This window comes from Melanerpes formicivorus, unplaced genomic scaffold (genome assembly GCF_026170545.1).
Source record: "Melanerpes formicivorus ecotype bairdi unplaced genomic scaffold, bMelFor1.0.p_v2 SCAF_92, whole genome shotgun sequence".
Taxonomy (NCBI): domain Eukaryota; kingdom Metazoa; phylum Chordata; class Aves; order Piciformes; family Picidae; genus Melanerpes; species Melanerpes formicivorus.
In genome coordinates, this window is record NW_027142444.1 from 2,270,901 (window position 1) to 2,290,742 (window position 19,842).

Here is a 19,842-nt window from a genome sequence, read left to right on the forward strand (position 1 = left end):
ATCAGGCAGGGCCCTGTTTGCTCAGGGTGCTGAGCTGAGCAGCTCGGTGCAGAGGCAGGACCTTGGAGAGGCTGGTTTGTGTCTGTGTGCTGCTGGAGTTTGGGCAAACAGACATTTCTTAAACTTAGCACCCTTCAGACAAGAAGTTCAAACACTCCTTGGGCTTTTTATGGTGTGTGCTGATCCCATCCTGATCTCAGGCACTTGTTCCAAAGGTGGTTGCTGTGCAGAAGGGGCCTCGGGAGCACAGTGCTGGCTGGAAACTCCCCAGCTGAGCTGGCAGCCTGGGCTCTTGTTTGCAGCCCTCCTCACTCTGCTTGCTCTCTCTTGCTCCCAAGGTGTCATGGGGGGAGAAAAAAAGCATAAAGATTCAGTTCCCCCTCTAATATTAGCAATTAGCATCAAAAGGGCTGCAGGCAAGCCTCAGGAAGGTCAACCAGGACAAGCGCAGGGTCCTGCATCCAGGGAGGAATAACAGCAGGCACCAGGACAGGTTAGAGGCTGCCCTGCTGGAGAGCAGCTCCACAGAGAAAGACCTTGGAGTGCTGGGGGGCAGCAAGTTCTGCATGGGACAGCAATGTGCCCTGGGGGCCAGGAGAGCCAATGGCATCCTGGGGTGCAGCAAGAAAAGTGTGGCCAGCAGGGCTGGGGAGGTTCTGCTCCCCCTCTGCTCTGCCCTGCTGAGACCACAGCTGGAGTGCTGTGTCCAGTTTGGGGCTCCCCAGTTCAAGGGAGCCAGAGACCTGCTGGAGAGAGCCCCCCCAGATTCTGCTGTCTTGAAGGAAGGACAAATCCAGGTGTGATGCCTGTGTGCTCTCTTGGCTTTGGGCACTCCCGGGGGTTTCATCTAATCAGAGAACCACCTGGCTGAAAAACACCTTAAGGTCATCAAGCCCAACCATAACCCAGCATCTCCTGGCACACAACTGTTAGACCATGCCCCCTAAGCTCCTCACCCCAAACTGCTTCTAAACCCTTCCAGGGATGGGGGCTCCACCACTTCCCTGGGCTGCCTGCCCAGTGCCTGCTGACCCTTCCTGCTGCCCCTCTCAGCTTAGCCTCCATTGCCAGTTTGTCCCTGAGCCCCTGTCTCCAGGGGTGCTCAGCCTGTGGCTGAGGGAACATGTCAGCACAGGAGGCAGGAGAGCCCCTGGCAGTGCAGGTGGGAGCATGCCCAGCCCACGCATGCCTGGGCACAGCCCCGAGCTGGCAAGCAGCTGGCATCCAGCTGCCCTGAGTCACCTGGCTGGGAACGAAGCCACCCTCCTCACCCCCTTTCTGGCAGTGCTGCTCTCCATCCTGCTCCTCTCTGGGCTTGTGAGGACACATTTGCTGTGTGTTTGGTGCTGGAGTGGCACATGTGTGGAGATCACACCACGGGCTCCCCAGCTCCAGAGAGACAGAGACCTGCTGCAGAGAAGCCAGCAGAGAGCCAGGAGGAGGATTTGGGGACTTGAGCATCAGCCCTGTGAGGAGAGACTGAGAGCCCTGGGGCTGTTTAGTCTGGAGAGGAGAAGGCTGAGGGGGATCTGATCAATGTCTATCAATAGCTGAGGGCTGGGGGGCAAGGGGAGGGGGCCAAGCTCTTTTGGGTGCTGCACAGTGAGGAGCCAAGGGACAATGGATCCAAACTTGAGCAGAGAAGGTTTCAGCTCAACATGAGGAGAAACTTCTGTGCTGTGAGGGTGCCAGAGCCCTGGAGCAGGCTGCCCAGGGGGGTTGTGGAGTCTCCTGCTCTGGAGCCTTTCCAACCCCACCTGGATGCATTGCTGTGTGGATTACCCTGGGTGATGCTGCCCTGGCAGTGGGGTTGGACTGGATGACCTCTGGAGGTCCCTTCCAACTGTGATTCTGTGATGTACTGTGCTTTGCATGGTCCCTGTGCAGGAAACAGGCTGCAGGTGTCCCAGGGATCTGCTCTGGGGGGGTGTTGGCAGTGCTAGGCTTTGGCATCCCCACCCAGCAGAAAGCTTTCCTCCAGTCCAGGTCTGTGACACAGATCTCCAGGTGGAGAAGCACAAACCAGCACACAGCAGTGTCCAACTCAGGTCACTCCCAATGTGGTCACCTCTGTGACTTGAGGACTGAGTTGTGCCCTGGGAGTTTTACTACTCAGGTTTCCACCCTGCCCTACTCCTCCACTCCCACTTCATTCCAGGGCCCTGCTCTGTTCTTTCCTACTCTGTTTTTTAACCAGAGTAGAAAAGAAACATTGCAGTGACTCCAGGAGCTGCTGTGTACTTCAGAGCCTGCAAGCCAGGTAGTTATGAGAGCTTGAGGTGCCCCTACCTCATCTGGAATGGGAGAAGCAAGCCCTCAAGTTTCTCTCCCCCTCCCTGGCCCAGCCTGCCCTTCACTTCCTAAGCAAAGCACTCTGACTTTTATCTGTGTGCCCAATGCCCCCCTGGGTGGGTTGCAACTGAAGTGGCCACAGCAAAGTCCAAAAGGCTGACATTTACAGCCTGTCCTTGGCTTTATCTGGCACCTGTAGGCCTGATGGTCCAGCCAAGTGAAATGCCACGGCTGGCTGTCCAAACACGTTGTCCTGCTCCAAACACAAGCTCTGTTATCTGCACAGGGAGCACACTGGGGTTGCTGTGACCTGCTTACACAGCACGTTGGAGCAAGGCACAGGGCTCACCCACAGGACACAGCCCCCAGACTTGTTGGGCAGCGTGTTCCAAGCCCTCCTGCAGGAGAGAACATTTCCAACCTAACAGGAAATTTCCATCCTAAAAGAACATTTCCAGCCTAAACCTCTCCTGGTGCAGTTTGAGGCCCTTTGCTCTTCTCCTGTCATCAGTTACTCAGGAGAAGAGCCCAGCAGTGGCCTCACCACAACCTGTGCCTGTGGACTTCCTTGTCCATCCCACCCCATGCAATCAAAAAGGCCTCTTGGCTCTTTCTGGGAGCAGAAAAGGACCAAGCTCTAGGGGGATATTTCAGCAGCTCAGGAGTAAGCCCTGGCCCAAATCCACTGCCTGCCACCAAGCTCTGGCCATAATGAGAGCTGTGAGATCAGCATCACGTGGAGCTGGAAGAACATTCTTGCTACCTGCTCACTTTCCTCTTTGCTTGGTCCTGAGCTATGTGGGAAAGGCTCCAAGCACTCAGGTGACAACTGAAACACACATTCAAGCCACAGCTAGCAGCCTTCTGACAAGAGATGCTCCAGAGTCATGATATGACACCCCCCCCCAGCTCCCAAATATCAGCCATGAATGCAAAGCACCTGGGGCCCAAAGGTCAGGCCACTTCATCAGCCTCAGCTGGACCGTGATAAACCAAGAAGTGACAGAGAAATGCCATGAGCAGGAGGTCCCAGCCACCTAAAGATGACAAAAGCCTTAGGGATGGTCCTCAAAAGGCCACAGCCAACACCCCCTGGTGTAAAAGCTTGCAGACAGGACAGCTGTTAATGAGTCAGAGTGTGGTAGAGGTGGGGAGAGGAGAAAGTGGTTGAATAATTCAGGGATGAAGACAGCAAGGAGCTTAGGGCAGGTGGGAGGGGATTCTGATGGCTGGAGATGCTGTGGGCTCAGCTGAAAGGAATAAAGACTGGAGGGGGAGGGAGAAGGAAAGGGAGGTAGCCCTTTGCCTTCTACTGAGCAGCAGAGAAGGACAAAGACTTCACCTTCTGATCACTTCAGGCAACAGGAGCAGTGCCCTCCACAACCCCCTGAGAGGAGACTGGAATGAGGTGGGTGTTGGTGTGTTCTCCTTAGTATCAGGAGAGGCAATGGCCTGAAATTGTACCAGGGAGGGTTAGGTTGGAGATGAGGAACGATTTCTGAACTGCAAGAGTGGTCAGGGGTTGGAAGAGGCTGCCCAGGGCGGTGGTGGAGTCCCCATGCCTGGAGGTGTTCATGAACTGTGTGGCCATGGCAGCTGGGGCCACGGTTTGATGGCTGTGGTGGGCTGCTGGCTGGGCTCTGTGATCTCTTAAGGCTTTTCCAGCCAAGACAATTCTGTGATTGCATGAGGAGTCTCTGGCAGCAGGTCTGGTGGCCTGCAAAGGCTTACAAAGCCATCTTTGATTGGTGGCTGGTGTCAAGGATATCTTTTCATCATTTTCTTTTGCTAAGAGCTTGTTGCTAGGGCATCTTGTTCAGGCTGAACAGTTCCTTTGCCCACTCTCTTTGGCTCATTGTAATGCTGGAGTGCTGCATGCAATGAACCTGGAATAGACCTGGGGCATTAGAGGCTGGCTAAGCTCCTTCCCACCCTTCATGCTCTTTCATGTGTGGACCTGGAGAAGAGGAGGCTCAGAGGAGACCTTATCATAGTATCAGTCAGGGTTGGAAGGGACCACAAGGATCATCTAGTTCCAGCCCTGCTACCATGGGCAGGGACACCCCACACTAGATCAGCCTGGCCAGAGCCTCATCCAGCCTGGCCTTAAACACCTCCAGGGATGGGACCCCAACCACCTCCCTGGACAGCACATTCCCTTTCTTATTGCTGTCTACAACTCCCTGAAGGGAGGCTGTAGCCAGGTGGGCCTTGGTCTCTTCTCCCAGGCAGCCAGCACCAGAACAAGAGGACACAGTGTCAAGCTGTGCCAGGGGAGGTTCAGGCTGGATGTGAGGAAGAAGTTCTTCATAGAGGAAGTGATTTGCCATTGGGATGTGCTGCCCAGGGGGGTGGTGGAGTCACCATCCCTGGAGGTGTTTAGGAAGAGACTGGATGGGGTGCTTGGTGCCATGGTTTAGTTAATGAGATGGTGCTGGGTGAGAGGTTGGACTGGATGATATCTAAGGTCTTTTCCAACCTGGTTTATTCCTATTTCTATTCCTATTTCTATTCCATTCTAACATTCACCTCTGTGAGCATAAACTCAATACAGCTACTCAGGAAGCCTGCTGCAGGGCTAGCAGAGCTGTGCCCCTGCACAGCCAGCAGCACTCCCTGCAAATAACGGAGTGCAGAGCAGGCAGCAGCAGAAAAGGTCTCTTTCTGAGCAGAGAATTATGAACCTGGCAGGTTTCTCTTCTTGTCCCACCCAGTGCACATCACCTGGATGGGGTGCTTGGTGCCATGGTTTAGTTGATGAGATGGTGCTGGGTGAGAGCTTGGACTCCATGATCTCCAAGGTCTCTTCCATCCTGGTTTATTCTTATCCTCAAAACCAATCTACAAACCCCTCCCCCCCCCAGTGGAATCCCTGCCCACCTTGTGTAGCAGCAGCTTTGCCTCCTAGCATGGACCAACAGACAGGGGCAGATGCCTCCTAGCATGGACCAACAGACAGGGGCAGATGCCTCCTAGCATGGACCAAGAGACCAGGACAGATGCAGGTTTATAAAGCTCTCTTTTTGTTTATTGTTGTTTTGAGGTTTGGGGGTGGTTTTTTTTTTTGTTGTGGTTTTTTTTTTTTAAAGTAATAGAATTGAAAAGTTTCTGGAAAAGGAAACCACTGAGGATTCATTCACTACCCAAGGTCAAAAGGAAGTGGGTTGGAGAAGTCAGCACAGAAGTTCTTCATCTTCATACTTTGCTCTTCGTTCCCACTGGCAGCCTGGCTGGGGGAACAAGCAGGATTGGTTGGCCAAGGTGGCAGCGTGCTTCAGCTGGCAGCAGGTGGTGAGGCACCCACTGGGAAAGGCAGAGGCTGGGGGGCAGGGGGAGAGGGCAGGGCAGAGAGGGGTAGCTAAGCAGCTTGGGTGCTCCCCCTGCACGTGCAGCGTGGCTGCCACCTACCTTCTTTAGACACCGATTCCTAACGTGGCTCTGCTCTGGCTGATCAGGTCAGCACCCTAGGGAAAGGAGCACAGGCAGCTGTGAGAGAGAAACCAAGGCAGCAGCAGCAGCTCTGACAAACTCCACTTGTGCCTCTGTTGTGGTTTGAAGTGGCTCGTGGTGCTCCCTAACCTTTGCAAAGGGACCAAAGAATTCTTTGTGGGGGCCTCCCTGATACATTTCCCTGTGCACTTGGCTATGGATGAAAGGAATTGACCCCTAAGCAGTTTAAGATACCCCAAGTGACCACCAGGAGGCTGCCACTTGTGCTTCCTGCCAGTGCTTTGCTCATGGCTGCAGGCAAAGACTTCTCCCATGGCTGTTTGAGAGTCATGCTGAAGGGCTGAGCATGCTGCTGAGCTGGAAAACAAGGCAGTGACTGCTCCTAGGAGAGCTGAGGTCTGTGCCATGTGCTGCAGAACCACTGGCACAGTGGGGAGGGGGGCAGGCTGGGGGCAGTTTCCTCTATAGGTGCTCTGGGTTGGGCTTGGGGTGGTTCTGGGTTGGGCTTGGGGTGGTTCTGGGTTGGGCTTGGGCTTTTTCCTTTCTTTATTTCCTGTTTGGTTCTGGCTTTGGTTTGGGGAAGTTTTTGGTCTGGGTTCTTCTTTGGTTTGGTTCTGGCTTTATTCTGCTTTGGTTTGGGGAAGGTTTTGGTCTGGGTTCTTCTTTGGTTCTGGTTTTATTCTGCTTTGGTTTGGGGAAGGTTTTGGTCTGGGTTCTTCTTTGGTTTGGTTCTGGTTTTATTCTGCTTTGGTTTGGGGATTCTTAGTTTGGTTCTGGTTTAATTTGGAGTTCTTTTCATTTGGTTCTGGTTTGGTTTGTTGTTTGGTTCTGGGTTTTTTTCCCCCTTGGTTCTGATGTTAGTCTGGGTTGGGGATTTTTGGTTTGGTTGTTTATTTGGTTCTGATATTCTGGTTTGGTTTGGTTCTGGTATTCTCTTTTGGGGAATTTTGCTTTGATCCTGGTTTGTTTGGGGTTTTTTGTTTGGTGCTGGGTTGGGTTGGGCTGGGGTCTGGGGGCCTCTTTTGGTGCTGGGTTGGGTTGGGCTGGGGTCTGGGGGCCTCTTTTGGTGCTGGGTTGGGTTGGCTGGGGTCTGGGGGCCTCTTTTGGTGCTGGGTTGGGTTGGCTGGGGTCTGGGGGCCTCTTTTGGTGCTGGGTTGGGCTGGGTCTGGGGGCCTCTTTTGGTGCTGGGTTGGGCTGGGGTCTGGGGGCCTCTTTTGGTGTTAGGTTGGGCTGGGTCTGGCATTACTCTGGTTTGGGTTGGGGTTGGTTTGGGTTGGTTAGGAAGGAACTAGGAAGTACCTCTTCCCCAAGGCACGTCTCGATGTTGGATTGCTTGCAGCACTTGTCCACCATGGCAATGAAGCCATCAGAAATGGTCTTGATCTGCTCCTCTGTCATCTGGGGCTTGCGCTTGATGAGGTTGATGAGCAGCCTGAGAAGACAGCCAGGACACACACCTGAGCCTGCCTCCTGTGCTGTCATTTCCCACTTTATATTCTGTGCAGGTGCAGCTCAGGTGGTTGGGGTGTTTTTTGGCCAGGCCTCTTTGTGACTCCCACCTCCCATCTGCTCACTTCTTGTTACTACAGTTACAGGTGGGAAAACCACATTGAACCAATCCACCTGCTGTCCTCATCCAGTGGATCTTAATCCTTGCACTGGCAGTGGACCTAGTTGGACCCAGCTGGTCAGCTGAGACACTGATTCTGTTTGAAGAAAGTACCCCCCTTGGCCTCCTCCCAACTGCCAGATGTTAGGCACTGAGCAGCTCAGTACAGGCACACAGTTCCCTCTGCTTTTTGCTCTGTTGCTAGGGAGAGAATGGGTTGAAGCTGGAGGAGGCCAGGTTGAGATCAGGAAGAAATTCTTGACACTGAGGGTGGGGAGACACTGGAACAGGTTGCCCAGGCAGGCTGTGGATGCTCCCCCCCTGGAGGTGGTCAAGGCCAGGCTGGATGAGCAACCTGTGCTCGTGGGAGGTGTCTCTGCCTGTGGCAGGTGGTTGGAACTGGATGATCTTGAAGGTCCCTTCCAACCCAACCCATTCTATGAATTAATGAGCAGGGGGTTTGTAGCTTCCTTCCACCACCCCTCTGAAGTGCTGCACCCCAGAAGATTCCCTGCAGGGTACTTCTTGTCACTCACTTCATCTGCCCCACCTCCCGCTCGGCAGGAGGAGCAGAGCACAATTTCTCATCGAAGTTGAACATCTCAGGGTTGAATGGTGGAGGCACATATTTGGTATCCACTCCCATGGCAGTGAAACAGGGTCTCCTGGAGGCATAGGACTCTCTGCAGCAGTGTGAAACATTCTCATTGATGGGGGAGGTCTCCTGTCTCCTGCACATGTCCTGAATCACGATGCTCAGCTGGAAGGAGAAGCAGCAAAGGACAAACTTTTAGTTTCTTACCCACAGGCTGGCACAGGTTGCCCAGGCAGGCTGTGGCTGCCCCCTCCCTGCAGGTGTTCAAGGCCAGGTTGGAGGAGCCCTTGAGCAGCCTGGGCTGCTGGGAGGTGTCCCTGCCCGTGGCAGGGGCCTGGAACTGGATGATCTTTAAGGTCCCTTCCAGCCCAGCCCATTCCATGCATCTATGCTTGAGGCTGATGGAAAAAACCACAGTGAGTTCAGCACCACACCAGAGCTCAGGACTTTTGGGAGCAGAGGAAATCCCCAAGAGGAGCAGAGAGAGTGGCCAAGGTACTCACATATCCCTCAGAGCAAGAGAGGCGCTTGTCCTCGGGCTGCTGGCAGCACTTGTTGCCAACGGCTGTCATCTTCTTCCCCACCTCCAGCAGGGTCTCCGTCGGCACCTGAGGCATCTTCTTGGTGTAGCGGATCAGCAGCCTGGGAAGCAAGGCAGGTCAGAAGCAGCCCCACTGGAAGGATGCTCTGCTCAGCTGGCCCACCAGAGTCAAAGCAGAAGTGAATGAAGTTCAACAAGACCAAGGGCAGGGCCCTGCAGCTGGGTGGAGGCAATCCCAGGCACGAATCCAGGCTGGGCAGTGACTGGCTGGAAAGCAGCCCTGAGGAGAGAGACTTGGGGGTGCTGGGGGAGGAGAAGCTCAACATGAGCTCTCAGTGTGCACTTGCAGCCCAGAAAGCCAACCAGAGCCTGGGCTGCATCAGGAGAAGTGTGGCCAGCAGGTCGAGGGAGGTGATCCTCCCCCTCTGCTCAGCTCTGGTGAGACCCCACCTGGAGTACTGCCTCCAGTTCTGGAGCCCCTATGACAAGAGGGATCTGGAGGGGCTGGAAGGTGTCCAGAGCAGGGCCAGGAGGATGAGCAGAGGGCTGGAGCACCTCTCCTATGAGGACAGACTGAAGGAGTTGGGGCTGTTCAGTCTGCAGAAGAGAAGGCTCCCAGGTGACCTCATTGTGGTCTTCCAGTATCTGAAGGGGGCTACAGGAAGGCTGGGGAGGGACTGCTCAGGATCTCAGGTAGTGATAGGACCAGGGGGAATGGGATGAAGCTGGAGGTGGGGAGATTCAGGCTGGATGTGAGGAGGAGGTTCTTCACCATGAGAGTGGTGAGACCCTGGAATGTGTTGTCCAGGGAGGTGGTTGAGGCCCTGTCCCTGGAGGTGTTTAAGCCCAGGCTGGATGAGGCTGTGGCCAGGCTGATCTAGTGTGGGGTGTCCCTGCCCATGGCAGGGGGGTTGGAACTAGCTGATCCTTGTGGTCCCTTCCAACCCTGACTGATACTCTGACACTCTGAAGTGGAGAGCAAAGGGGCTTGCCCAGAGCTGGCAGGACGGCAGCCTGCCCTCGGGAGGACGGAGCAGCGACACTCACGCCTTCAGGAAGTCATCCTCGCCTTGGGTGTTCAGCAGCTCACAGTTTGTCTTCACAACATCCTGAGTCTCTTTGATGAGTTTGTTCAATTCCTCCTCCTGCAGACAAGGACCAGTTTATCAGGAAGGGCAGAGCAGAGCATCCTGCTTGACAGTCACACAAATCTCCCTTTCCCCAGAGGTGGAAGGGACCCCAGGGACCGTCTGGTCCAAACCTTTCTAGGCAACAGTCTGCTTGAAATGAGCTGGCCCAGCAGCCTGCCAGGCTGAGGCCTCCAGCTGAGCAATGGAGGGGACTGCACTGCTTCCCCTGGAGGGGACTGCTCTCATGGTGACCAATATCCTTCAGGATTCCATTGGGAATCTCCCTAGCAGTAACTTTAAGGACATTGAGACTCTTGAAGGTGTCCAGAGAAGGGCAACACAGCTGGGGAGAGGCTTTGAGCACAGCCCTGTGAGGAGAGGCTGAGGGAGCTGGGGTTGCTTAGCCTGGAGAGGAGGAGGCTCAGGGGAGACCTTCTTGCTCTCTACAACTACCTGAAGGGAGATTGTAGCCAGGTGGGGGTTGGTCTCTTCTTCCAGGCAAGCAGCACCAGAACAAGAGGACACAGTCTCAAGCTGTGCCAGGGGAGGTTTAGGCTCAAGGTGAGGAGAAAGCTCTTCACAGAGAGAGAGATTGGCCCCTGGGATGTGCTGCCCAGGGAGGTGGTGGAGTCCCCATCCCTGGAGGTGTTCAAAAAGGGCTTGGATGTGGCACTTGGAGCCATGGTTTAGTTGTCAGGAGGTCTTAGGTAATAGGTTGGGCTTGATGATCTCTGAGGTCTTTTCCAACCTTATTGATTCTATGAACTTATCCCCATCACCCCTTGTCTTTTCCATGGATCTCCTTGGAGAAAGGGAGTCTTGGAAGCCACCCCTTATGTGCTGGTCCATGGTAACAAGGGTCTCCCCTCAGCCTTCTCTTCCCCAGGCTGAACAAGCCCAGCTCTTTCCTCCAGATGGAGGAAGCCTCTTCTAAATCTTTCAGCTCTAAGCTACCCATTTTGCCAGGCCAGTCACTTCCATATAGCCTGGATGGTATAGAGAGGACTTGATGCTCCTGGGGGTCTCCAGTTCTACCTGAGAGCCTGGTAAAAAGGCAGGAGGCTGTGTGGCATTTCCTTGGCATTCACTGCCCTGGGATTAGGCTCTCCAGGGGCTGTCTGCTCCGCCGGAGGGGCTCCTCAGCCCAGCTGTGTCACGACAGGCAGCCTGCAGCCCTCAGCCAACAAAGCTCTGCACTTACAGCATTGCTGTAGCACTCAGCAGGGTTGTCAGTCTTGCAGCACTTCTCCAGGAGCGTTTCATACCCCTTGGCAATCCTGAGGATGAGCTGGGTGGAGAGCTCGGGGTGCCTCCGGGAGTACTCGTACAGAAACCTGCCAGACGAGAGCGCGGCTGAGACACCAGCCCTTCAGCCAAGGCTTGGAGAGCCTGCATCATGAGCAGCCTCTTCTCTGCACACAGTTTGTCCAGGGGTGCAGACAAAAAGGCACAGCCCAGAGCAGAGAGAGGCTGCCTGCAGGGCCAGCCTGCTGCTCAGCACTACTTACTCTGACAGGAACTCGTCGTGGCCTGCCTCGAATTGCTTGCACACCTCCTTGTCGTGGATGTACCTTTCCACCAGGGAAGGCAGCCCCTCAGGCTTGTCATCAAACTCTGCCTCAATGACACACCTGCTCCTCTCCACGGTGGGCTTCTCACAGCAGTGCTTGATTTTACTTGAGAAAACTTCATGTTTGGAGCAGAACTTGTCCATCAGCTCTGCCTGCGAGGGTCAGAATCGGCTGTCAGGCAAGCTGGCAGTGCAGGGTTTCAGGTGGTGGCTTCCCCTCCTCTCTCTTTATTTCAGCCTCTTCCCATTTCAGTCAGGGCATTTATTTACTTGGCACCTCCCAAGGGAAATGCTGTCCCCATACAAAGAAGAGCAAGCAGTGGGATGGGCACATCCTGTGCCTGTGAGCAGCACATTCACAGGTGGGAGGCAGGATGGGGCTCCCTCCCTGGGCTTAGAAACCTTCAGGCAACCAACTCTGGAAAGCCAGGGAGTTACACTGGAGATGAGGAAGAAATCCTTGCCAGTGAGGGTGGGGAGACACTGGAACAGATTGCCCAGGGAGGTTGTGGATGCTCCCTCCCTGGAGGTGCTCAAGGCCAGGCTGGATGAGGCCTTGAGCAAGCTGGGCTGGTAGGAAGTGTCCCTGCCTGTGGCAGGGGGTTGGAACTGGAGGAGCTTTAAGGTCTCTTCCAACCCAACCCATTCTGTGACTCTATGAAAGTCACTGAGTGGTCTGTCAGAGGGAGGCCTGACTGATCTTGTCAGCTCTGTTCTGTCCCCTCTCAGGGCTAGGCAGCTGACATGAAAAGCCCCAGAGCTTCATGAAGGCTGGCCCAGCACTGGCCACCAGCTGGCTTCAGAAGTGGGTCTAAGTTGCAGCCAGGCAGGCAGCATTCAATTCATGGCACTGTGGCTATTCCTCCTGTGCAAGCTGCTCTCTAGAGCTCACTGGCACCACAGCACAAATTGCTGTCTTCCTGAAGCCTCCTGTAATCTGTAGGCATGGTTGGGAAGGATTTGATTTGGCTTACCCTGTCATCCATGCACTCCACCATGTCCCCAGCACAGCACTCTTTGGAGACATCTGTGGTGTCATGCACAAGCTTCACCAGCTCTGAGAAGGGAGCCTTGGGATACTTCTGGCTGAGGCGAGCAAGCTTGCTGCGTGGAAAAGGAGGGGGGAAAAACCCTGTGGTGTAAAGCTCTGTGTGGAACAGAAACCTTCCAGGTCACTGCAGGGGCCTCAATGAAAGCTGGGAAGGGGCTTTTGACTTGGGATTGGTGAGATAGGATGAGAGGGAATGGATGGAGGCTGGAAGAGGGCAGATTGAGACTGGAGATTAGGGAGAAATTGTTGCCACTGGAACAGGTTGGCCAGGGGGGCTGTGGATGTCCTGTCCTTGGAGGTGTTCAAGGCCAGGTTAGATGAGGCCTTGAGCAAGCTGGGCTGGTGGGAGGTGTCCCTGCCTGTGGCAGGGGGTTGGACCTGGATGACCTTTAAGGTCCCTTTCAGTCCAACCTGTTCTATGATTCCATGATTAATCAGCACAGACACCTGTAGTCCTAATTAGTTTTGAATCAAAGCTGACTGCATCTGGGGAGCTGCTCCTAGGCAATGCCAGTGCAGTACAATCATAGAATTGTGTGGGAAAGACCTGTGAGGTCATTGAGGCCTCAGAATGCAGGCAGCTCTCTGTGTTTGTTAATGGCAAAAATCTCTCTGAGTCCCCAAAATGCAGCTTTGACGCTGGAGGTTCTGCCAACTGTGGCTCTCTGGTTGCTTTAAGGTTCAAACTAGCAGCTTGGTTTGCTGATGAATGCTGTGCCTGTCTCTAAAAGCTGGGCATCATTGAGGCACAGCTTTGGCAGAAGGGGAAACAGAACACCCTGCAAGCTCTGGTCTTGGGTGGTGCTGCAGCAGTGAAGCTCAGAGATCAGTGCCAGTCTAGTGCTGAAAACCTGACCCACTGATCTCCCCTCTGTGGGACAAGGATCCTCAGCCAGAAGCATGCTGGAGGTACCACCAGAGCAGTTTTCAAAGTCCACACAGAGAAGAGAGCTCTCCAGGGTGGTGTTTTCCTGGAGCCATTTCAGGTTTAGGTTAACTTTTCCCCTTGCTTTTAACTACAAAACTGATTGGAACTTACTTGGCTTGGAAGGTTCTGTCACCATACTGCTTGAGGATTCCACACTCATGCTGGTGCATCAAACTGATTTTCTTGGCTCTCTCTTTGATGGCAACTGCCTGCAGGAACAGGATGCACATTGTTGAAGTGATTACATCTGCCAGGCTGAGGAAAAAGCACATCTGGAGACCCCCTCATGGCAGACAAGCAGCAGGTTGTGGTCCAGAGAGTTCTGCTCAAAAAGGCAGATGAGAACTCCTCAGGCAGTTCTCAATCAGCATTTAGCTGTACAAGCATTGAAATTTGCAAGGGCTTGGAGTGATAGGATGAGAGGGAATGGACAGAAGCTTGAGGAGGGCAGATTGAGGCTGGAGATGAGGAAGAAAGTCTTGAGAGTGAGGGTGGGGAGACACTGGCACAGGCTGCCCAGGGAGGCTGTGGATGTCCCCTCCCTGGAGATGTTCAAAGCCAGGTTGGATGAGGTCTTGAGCAACCTGGGCTGGTGGGAGGTGTCCCTGCCCTTGTTGAGGGGCTGGAACTGGATGATCCCTTCCAACCCATTCAGTGACTCTGTGATTTGCTTGGGCAATGGATGGGGCAAGACTAGGAGAGACCTCTCACGGCCACACGTTGGATGTGGTGATGGCAGCTTAGGCTGCCCAGTGAGAGCAGTCCTTCCTTTGTGCCCCTTTGGCTGCAGCCTACTGCAGCTGAGAAATGCCAGGGGGAGTGAGTTTTGATCCAGAGGGACAGGTCTGACTTACCTTTGCATCCAAGCAAGCGCCGACGTCGCTCTCTTGGCAGCAGCTCTGCAGTGCGTGCTCGTAGTCAGCAGCCAGGCTCAGGATGGCTGGGGCATACATGAAGGGGCTTCTCCTTGCAACACTGTAGATGAAACTGTAAAGGAAAAGGAAAAGAGAAGTTACATATTCCACTGAAAACAGCAACTGGCCCCAAATCTCTTAGAGCCTCTGCAGCCTCTCTCTAGTTTAGCAATGGCCTCTCGTTTCCTAACGTAGTGCCTCCTGCTGCTCTCTCTCCTCACCCTTCCCACTTGCAGTGGGAGCAGTGGGGAGCTGAAGCAAGCCAATGATGAAATCAGTGCTGGAAACACTGTGGTTCTTCAGGGATTTGAGGGGGAAAAGCATCCTGCAAGAAAGCTGGGGAGGGAGTTTTGACAAGGGCTGGGAATGACAGGATGAGGGGCAATGGCTTTGAGCTGGGAGAGGGCAGATTGAGACTGGAGATCAGGAAGAAATTCTTGGCGGTGAGGGTGGGGAGAGACTGGAACAGGTTGCCCAGGGAGATTGGGGATGCCTCCTTCCTGGAGGTGTTCAAGGCCAGTTTGGATGAGGCCTTGAGCAAGCTGGGCTGGTGGGAGGTGTCCCTGCCCATGGCAGGGGTTGGAACTGGATCATCTTTAAGGTCCCTTCCAACCAAACCATTCCATGAAGCTCTGTATCTGTCTTTAAACTGTGATCCCTTAAAGACCATTTTTAAATGTAAGAGCATGCTCCAGCATGGAATGAAAGCATGGCTTCAAACTGGAGAAGGGCAGATTTAGGTTGGATATCAGGAAGAAGCTCATCCCTATGAGGGTGCTGGAACACTGGAACAGGTTGCCCAGGGAGGTGGTCAAGACTCCTTCCCTGGAGATATTCAAGGTGAGGCTTGCCGAGGCCCTGGGCAACCTGATCTAGTTGGGGATGTTCCTGCTGACTGTGGGGAGGTTGGACTGGATGACCTTGGGAGATCCCTTCTGGCTGGACCATTCCATGATATTTAATGACTGAGCAGGGGCAGGCAGCAGGTTGAATACTTGAGTGCTCTGCCTCTGTCCTGCAGGTCCACAAGCTCAGCTTGGCTCGGGGGTGCTCTTCCCCACAACTCAATACTTCAACCCAACTACTGAAAGAGCTCAGATGGCCATTTGTCTTACTGTCCCAGCAGTGAGACCCTGTTGTCCTGGTACTCCTTGCATATGACATCAGTAGATGGTCTCTCATAGGGCTGGACAAAGTCTGGCTGGGGCACTTTGAAGGAGAGGAAGCACTCGTTGCGCTCGGGGTCGGCCTTGGCGCAGCAGTCGGCCATGGCGCCGTAGGAGTCGCGCAGCTGCTCCACTTGGCAGATCTCATCCAGGAAGATGGCAGGCTGTGAGGGGCAAGCAGAGGGGCAGGGTTACTGGGGACAGGCAGCCTGAGCTACACTCTGCTTATCTAGAAGAGAAGAACCCAGCCTGAACAGCAGGAGCCCGAGTGGGAATGATCCCCTGGGTTCAGCGCCATGGTGTCAGGTTGAATGCAGTGAGGGTCAGCAGCAAAACTGCCCCAGGGCTGCTGTGGTGGTGGGGAAAGCATTTTGATTACAATATAAAATAGTCTCTGCAAGATGGGGATCTCCTTCTACTCATCTGACTAAGCTGAATCTTCTGAAGTGAAGCAGGATTTGATACTCCACTTGATGATCCTGTGATAGGAGGAGAGGGAATGGATTGAGGCTGGAGATCAGGAAGAAATTCTTTGTAGTGAGGGTGGGGAGACACTGGAACAGGCTGCCCAGGAAGGCTGTGGATGTCCTCTCCCTGGAGGTGTTCAAGGCCAGGTTGGATGAGGTCTTGAGCAACCTGGGGCTGGTGGGAGGTGTCCCTGCAGGGGGGTTGGAACTGCATGATCTTAACGTCCCTTCCAACCCGTTCCATGGATCTGTGAGTCTAAGAATCAGCTTAAGAAATCTTTAGGTAGAACTGATGCAGTGATGCCACTTGGTCTGAAGCTAGACCTCCCAAGGACACAAGCACTTCATGTTCTGAAGGGCTGGGCTGAACCTGTGAGGGTCCTTTACCTACCTGCAAGCCTCTCTTGTTACCTGGTCTTGAAGGAGTCTGTTGTAAAACCTCTTTAACTAAGTACCTTGAAGCAGCACCCAAACCTTGTCAGGTCACCAAAGTGTGACCTGGCCACACACAGAGGTCACTTCAATACCTAGAGTCAGACCTGGATTTTCCAGCTAGGGTATTTATACTAAATGCCAACATGAATTTCCAGGGAATGCTAGACTTCATGTGCCAAGGTGTGGTGCTTGGGCTCCACTCGAAGGCTGCAGAGATCAGCAAGGCCCTTCTGAAGGGCAGGCTTGCAGAACCTGGCAAGGATCAGCTGTTGCAGCACTAAAATGTGAGCACTGGGTGATGGCACAGGTACAAACCCTCAGGGAGGATGGTTCTGGTAGCTGCACAGAGTGAGGAGGAACACACCAGCCAAAGACTTGCTGCCTACCAGTGATTTTCCACAGTCAGGACCATCCTCGTTGGCAGCACACTTCTGTGCCAGGTCAACCACATCCCTCACCAGCTTGGACAGTCCTTCATAAGAGCACTTCTGGAGGTACTGGGCAAAGGTGATCATGGTGCTGAAACACAAAGCAGGGTTTGGAAGATGGAGATGAGAAACAGAAGAGGCAACATTTCCAAAGGTGCCTCTGGTTTGTGCAGAGGATGTACACAAACAGGGCACAGTGCCACCTCTCACAGCCTCCTTCTCCAAGAATGTCTTCATCCTCCCTTCCCAAGAACAAAAGCCCTGAGTGATGGATTAGAAACCAGAGCAGGAAAGGCCTTCATCTGAGCTCTCTGCCCACTTTTAGCAGCACATCCTTCAATGCCACCAACTGAGCTGCTTTGTGCCAGTCACAAATCCTCACCCTCATGCTGTCTTCTTTCAGGAGCTCTCAGGTTCCTCCCAGGGCAGGATTTGAACTCAAATCTCTCTCTCTCTCAGCAGATTTGAAGTGTCTCAGACAACCTGCTGCAGGTTTGGGGTCTGAGGCTGTTGGTTTGTCTGGGTTGGCTTTTTGTTTGGCAGGCTCTCAAGCCAGCATAACTCCTCTCTGTCCTAAAGTTATCCCAACTATGCCACTCATGCCTGCCTCCCCCCTAAGGTTAGCTGCTCCAACCTGCTTTCATTTCACCTAAGGAGCAGAGGGGTTTGTGAGGCTTGCAGGGAATTCCTCTCCCAGAGAGCAAGGGAAGGCATCAGGACTTTTGCAGCCCTTGGCACAAGTGCAGGTTTGGACACTGAGTGAGGAGTGCCACGCTTCAGGCAGCCCTCACCAGCCCCTGCAGTGGGTCTGGCTCTCTTTCCCCCTCCTGTCCATTCTCAGCAGTGATGGAAACCAAGCAGCAGATCCACTTACACAGCCTTGAATGTCTCCTCCTTGAGGTCATTGTAGCGATGGGCAATCTCACTCTTGTGTTCTGGGGAGCAAAGCAGAGGAGGAGGATGGTCACTGCCACCTGGGCTGGGCTGTACCCTGAGCTTTCTGAAGCAAACCCAAGCACCTAAGGAGCAACCCAAGGCTTCTAGCCCTGTGCTCAGCACTGCTCAGGCCACACCTTGAGTCCTGTGTCCAGTTCTGGGCTCCTCAGGTTAGGAAAGATGTTGAGCTGCTGGAAGGTGTCCAGAGAAGGGCAACAAAGCTGGGGAGGGGTCTGGAGCACAGCCCTGGGAGGAGAGGCTGAGGGAGCTGGGGTTGCTTAGCCTGGAGAAGAGGAGGCTCAGGGTGACCTTCTTGCTCTCTCCAACTCCCTGCAGGCACCCAGCACCAGAACAAGAGGACACAGTCTCAAGCTGTGCCAGGGGAGGTTCAGGCTGGATGTTAGGAAGAAGTTCTTCCCAGCAAGAGAGATTGGCCATTGGGATGTGCTGCCCAGGGAGGTGGTGGAATCACCATCAGTGGAGGTGTTTAGGAAGAGCCTGGATGGGGTGCTTGGTGCCATGGGTTAGTTGATGAAATGGTGCTGGGTGAGGGGTTGGACTGGATGGTCTCCAAGGTCTCTTCCAACCTGGTTAATTCTATTCTATTCTAACATTCACCTCGGTGAGCATAAACTCGATACAGCTACTCAGGAAGCCTGCTGCAGGGCTAGCAGAGCTGTGCCCCTGCACAGCCAGCAGCACTCCCTGCAAATAAAGGAGTGCAGAGCAGGCAGCAGCAAAAAAGGTCTCTTTCTGAGCAGAGAATTATGAACCTGGCAGGTTTCCCTTCTTGTCCCACCCAGTGCACACCACCTGTGCTCCTCAGCAAAGCAGGTAAAGCCTTTCCCTTGGGCCTGGAGGCCACAAGCACAGGTTGCAGCTTACACCTTGCCCTTGGCAGGAAGGCTCCCACAAGATCCCCCCCAGCAGGCCCTGAGCCATGTGGCCACAGTGCTGAGCGAGGCAGCATGAGGCTTTGTGCTGGAAATGCAACTCAGGAGCACTTAGCAAAGACAAGGAGCTATTCCTTCAGCTGATGGAACTAACCTGCTTTGAGAAAAAGGGAGTTAGGGCAGAAAAACCTCAGTTAAGGGCTGCTCACTGGCAGAGGGATGTCACCAAGCACTTGCCCAGGCAAGCTGTCCCGGAGGTTCTACCTATCTGTCTCCTCATTTAGTTTCTTCTCAGGCCAGTCAATTACTCTCCCTCCTCCCCCTCTTCTCTTCAGCTCAGGCTTGCAGGAATCATTTGTTCCCTTGCAGAGGAGAGATTCAGTTGCCATGGGGCAAGACTGCAAGGCCAACAGACCCCTCGCTCCTTACCTGCACTTCGGGCAGCTCTCTGCACGTTCCAGGCTCTGGCAGAACTTAAGAGGAGGACGAAGGAAATCAGGGTGACCCACTTCATGGCTGCAGCTGAGGAGGTGGGCTCCACCTGATCAACGCTCTAGGAAGAGTGAAGGGGAAGCTTCTGCTTATATACCTTCAGCTCCCTGGGGCTGTGAAAGATTAACCAGGGAGCTGGCACTTGGAGCTTTCCATGTGGCCTGCAGAGGATTACAAAACCAGGCCTGGCCTTGCCACAAGTGAATTTGATAGGCTTTGTTTATGGTGTGCTCCTCTCAGCCTCTCTGTCCTGCAAGGATGGAACCTTCCAGCACCCCAAGAGATAAAGTTTTGCGTAAATTTCCTTATCAAATGGCAAACAGAGGAGTTCAAGGCAGCAGCCTGAAGAGCCAGAGGGGTCTGAGCTTACCCCTGGGGGCCTTTGGGCCACCCTCAGTTCAAAGGCAAAGCAGGTTGGGTTTGTACAGGAGCAGCTCACCCAGGCAGGGCTCAGCCCACCTCTTGCTTGTGAACTGGGGAACTCTCATTCCCCCAGCACCAGAACAAGAGGACACAGTCTCAAGCTGTGCCAGGGGAGGTTTAGGCTGGAGGTGAGGAGAGAGAGAGATTGGCCATTGGGATGTGCTGCCCAGGGAGGTGGTGGAGTCACCATCCCTGGAGGTGTTTAGGAAGAGCCTGGCTGAGGCACTTGGTGCCATGGGTTAGTTGATGAGATGGTGCTGGGTGAGAGGTTGGACTCCATGATCTCAAAGGTCTTTTCCAACCTGGCTAATTCTATTGAATTCTATTCAGAATCACTTGACTGGGATGGGATGGGATGGGATGGGATGCTTGAGTACTGCATCCAGTTCTGGAGCTCCTATTATATGAAGGATCTGGAGGTGCTGGAAGGTGTCCAGAGAAGGGCCACAAGGAGGAGCAGAGGGCTGGAGCTGCTCTGCTGTGAGGACAGACTGAGGGAGTTGGGGTTGTGCAGGCTGGAGA

The 19,842-nt window shown here is 54.0% G+C and overlaps 1 protein-coding gene across 2 annotated transcripts; it reads right to left on the reverse strand.

The window, feature by feature from the left end:
- Positions 1-5,294: 5,294 nt before the first annotated feature.
- On the reverse strand, positions 5,295-18,966 carry ALB (albumin). Of its 2 annotated transcripts, none has more exons than XM_068165774.1 (15): positions 18,835-18,966; positions 17,451-17,511; positions 16,535-16,667; positions 15,196-15,410; positions 14,021-14,153; positions 13,278-13,375; positions 12,162-12,291; positions 11,126-11,340; positions 10,819-10,951; positions 9,535-9,632; positions 8,450-8,588; positions 7,888-8,111; positions 7,042-7,174; positions 5,701-5,756; positions 5,295-5,518 (listed from the first exon to the last, which is right to left on the reverse strand). In XM_068165774.1, exons 1-14 carry the CDS (start codon positions 18,917-18,919, stop codon positions 5,706-5,708), a joined length of 1,848 nt encoding a protein of 615 aa, XP_068021875.1. In that variant the 5' UTR covers positions 18,920-18,966; the 3' UTR covers positions 5,295-5,518; positions 5,701-5,705. The 2 variants fall into 2 exon arrangements, with proteins under 2 accessions (XP_068021875.1, XP_068021874.1); XM_068165773.1 differs by having other exon boundaries at positions 5,295-5,522.
- Positions 18,967-19,842: the final 876 nt, after the last annotated feature.

Coding starts and splice junctions, on each gene's coding strand:
- ALB (XM_068165774.1), bottom strand. CDS start 18,919: ATGAAGTGGGTCACCCTGATTTCCTTCGTCCTCCTCTTAAGTTCTGCC. Junction 13,376..14,020: donor GCGCTTGCTTGGATGCAAAG/GTAAGTCAGACC, acceptor CTGTTCCTGCAG/GCAGTTGCCATCAAAGAGAG. Junction 7,175..7,887: donor CGGGAGGTGGGGCAGATGAA/GTGAGTGACAAG, acceptor CTGTCTTCTCAG/GCTGCTCATCAACCTCATCA.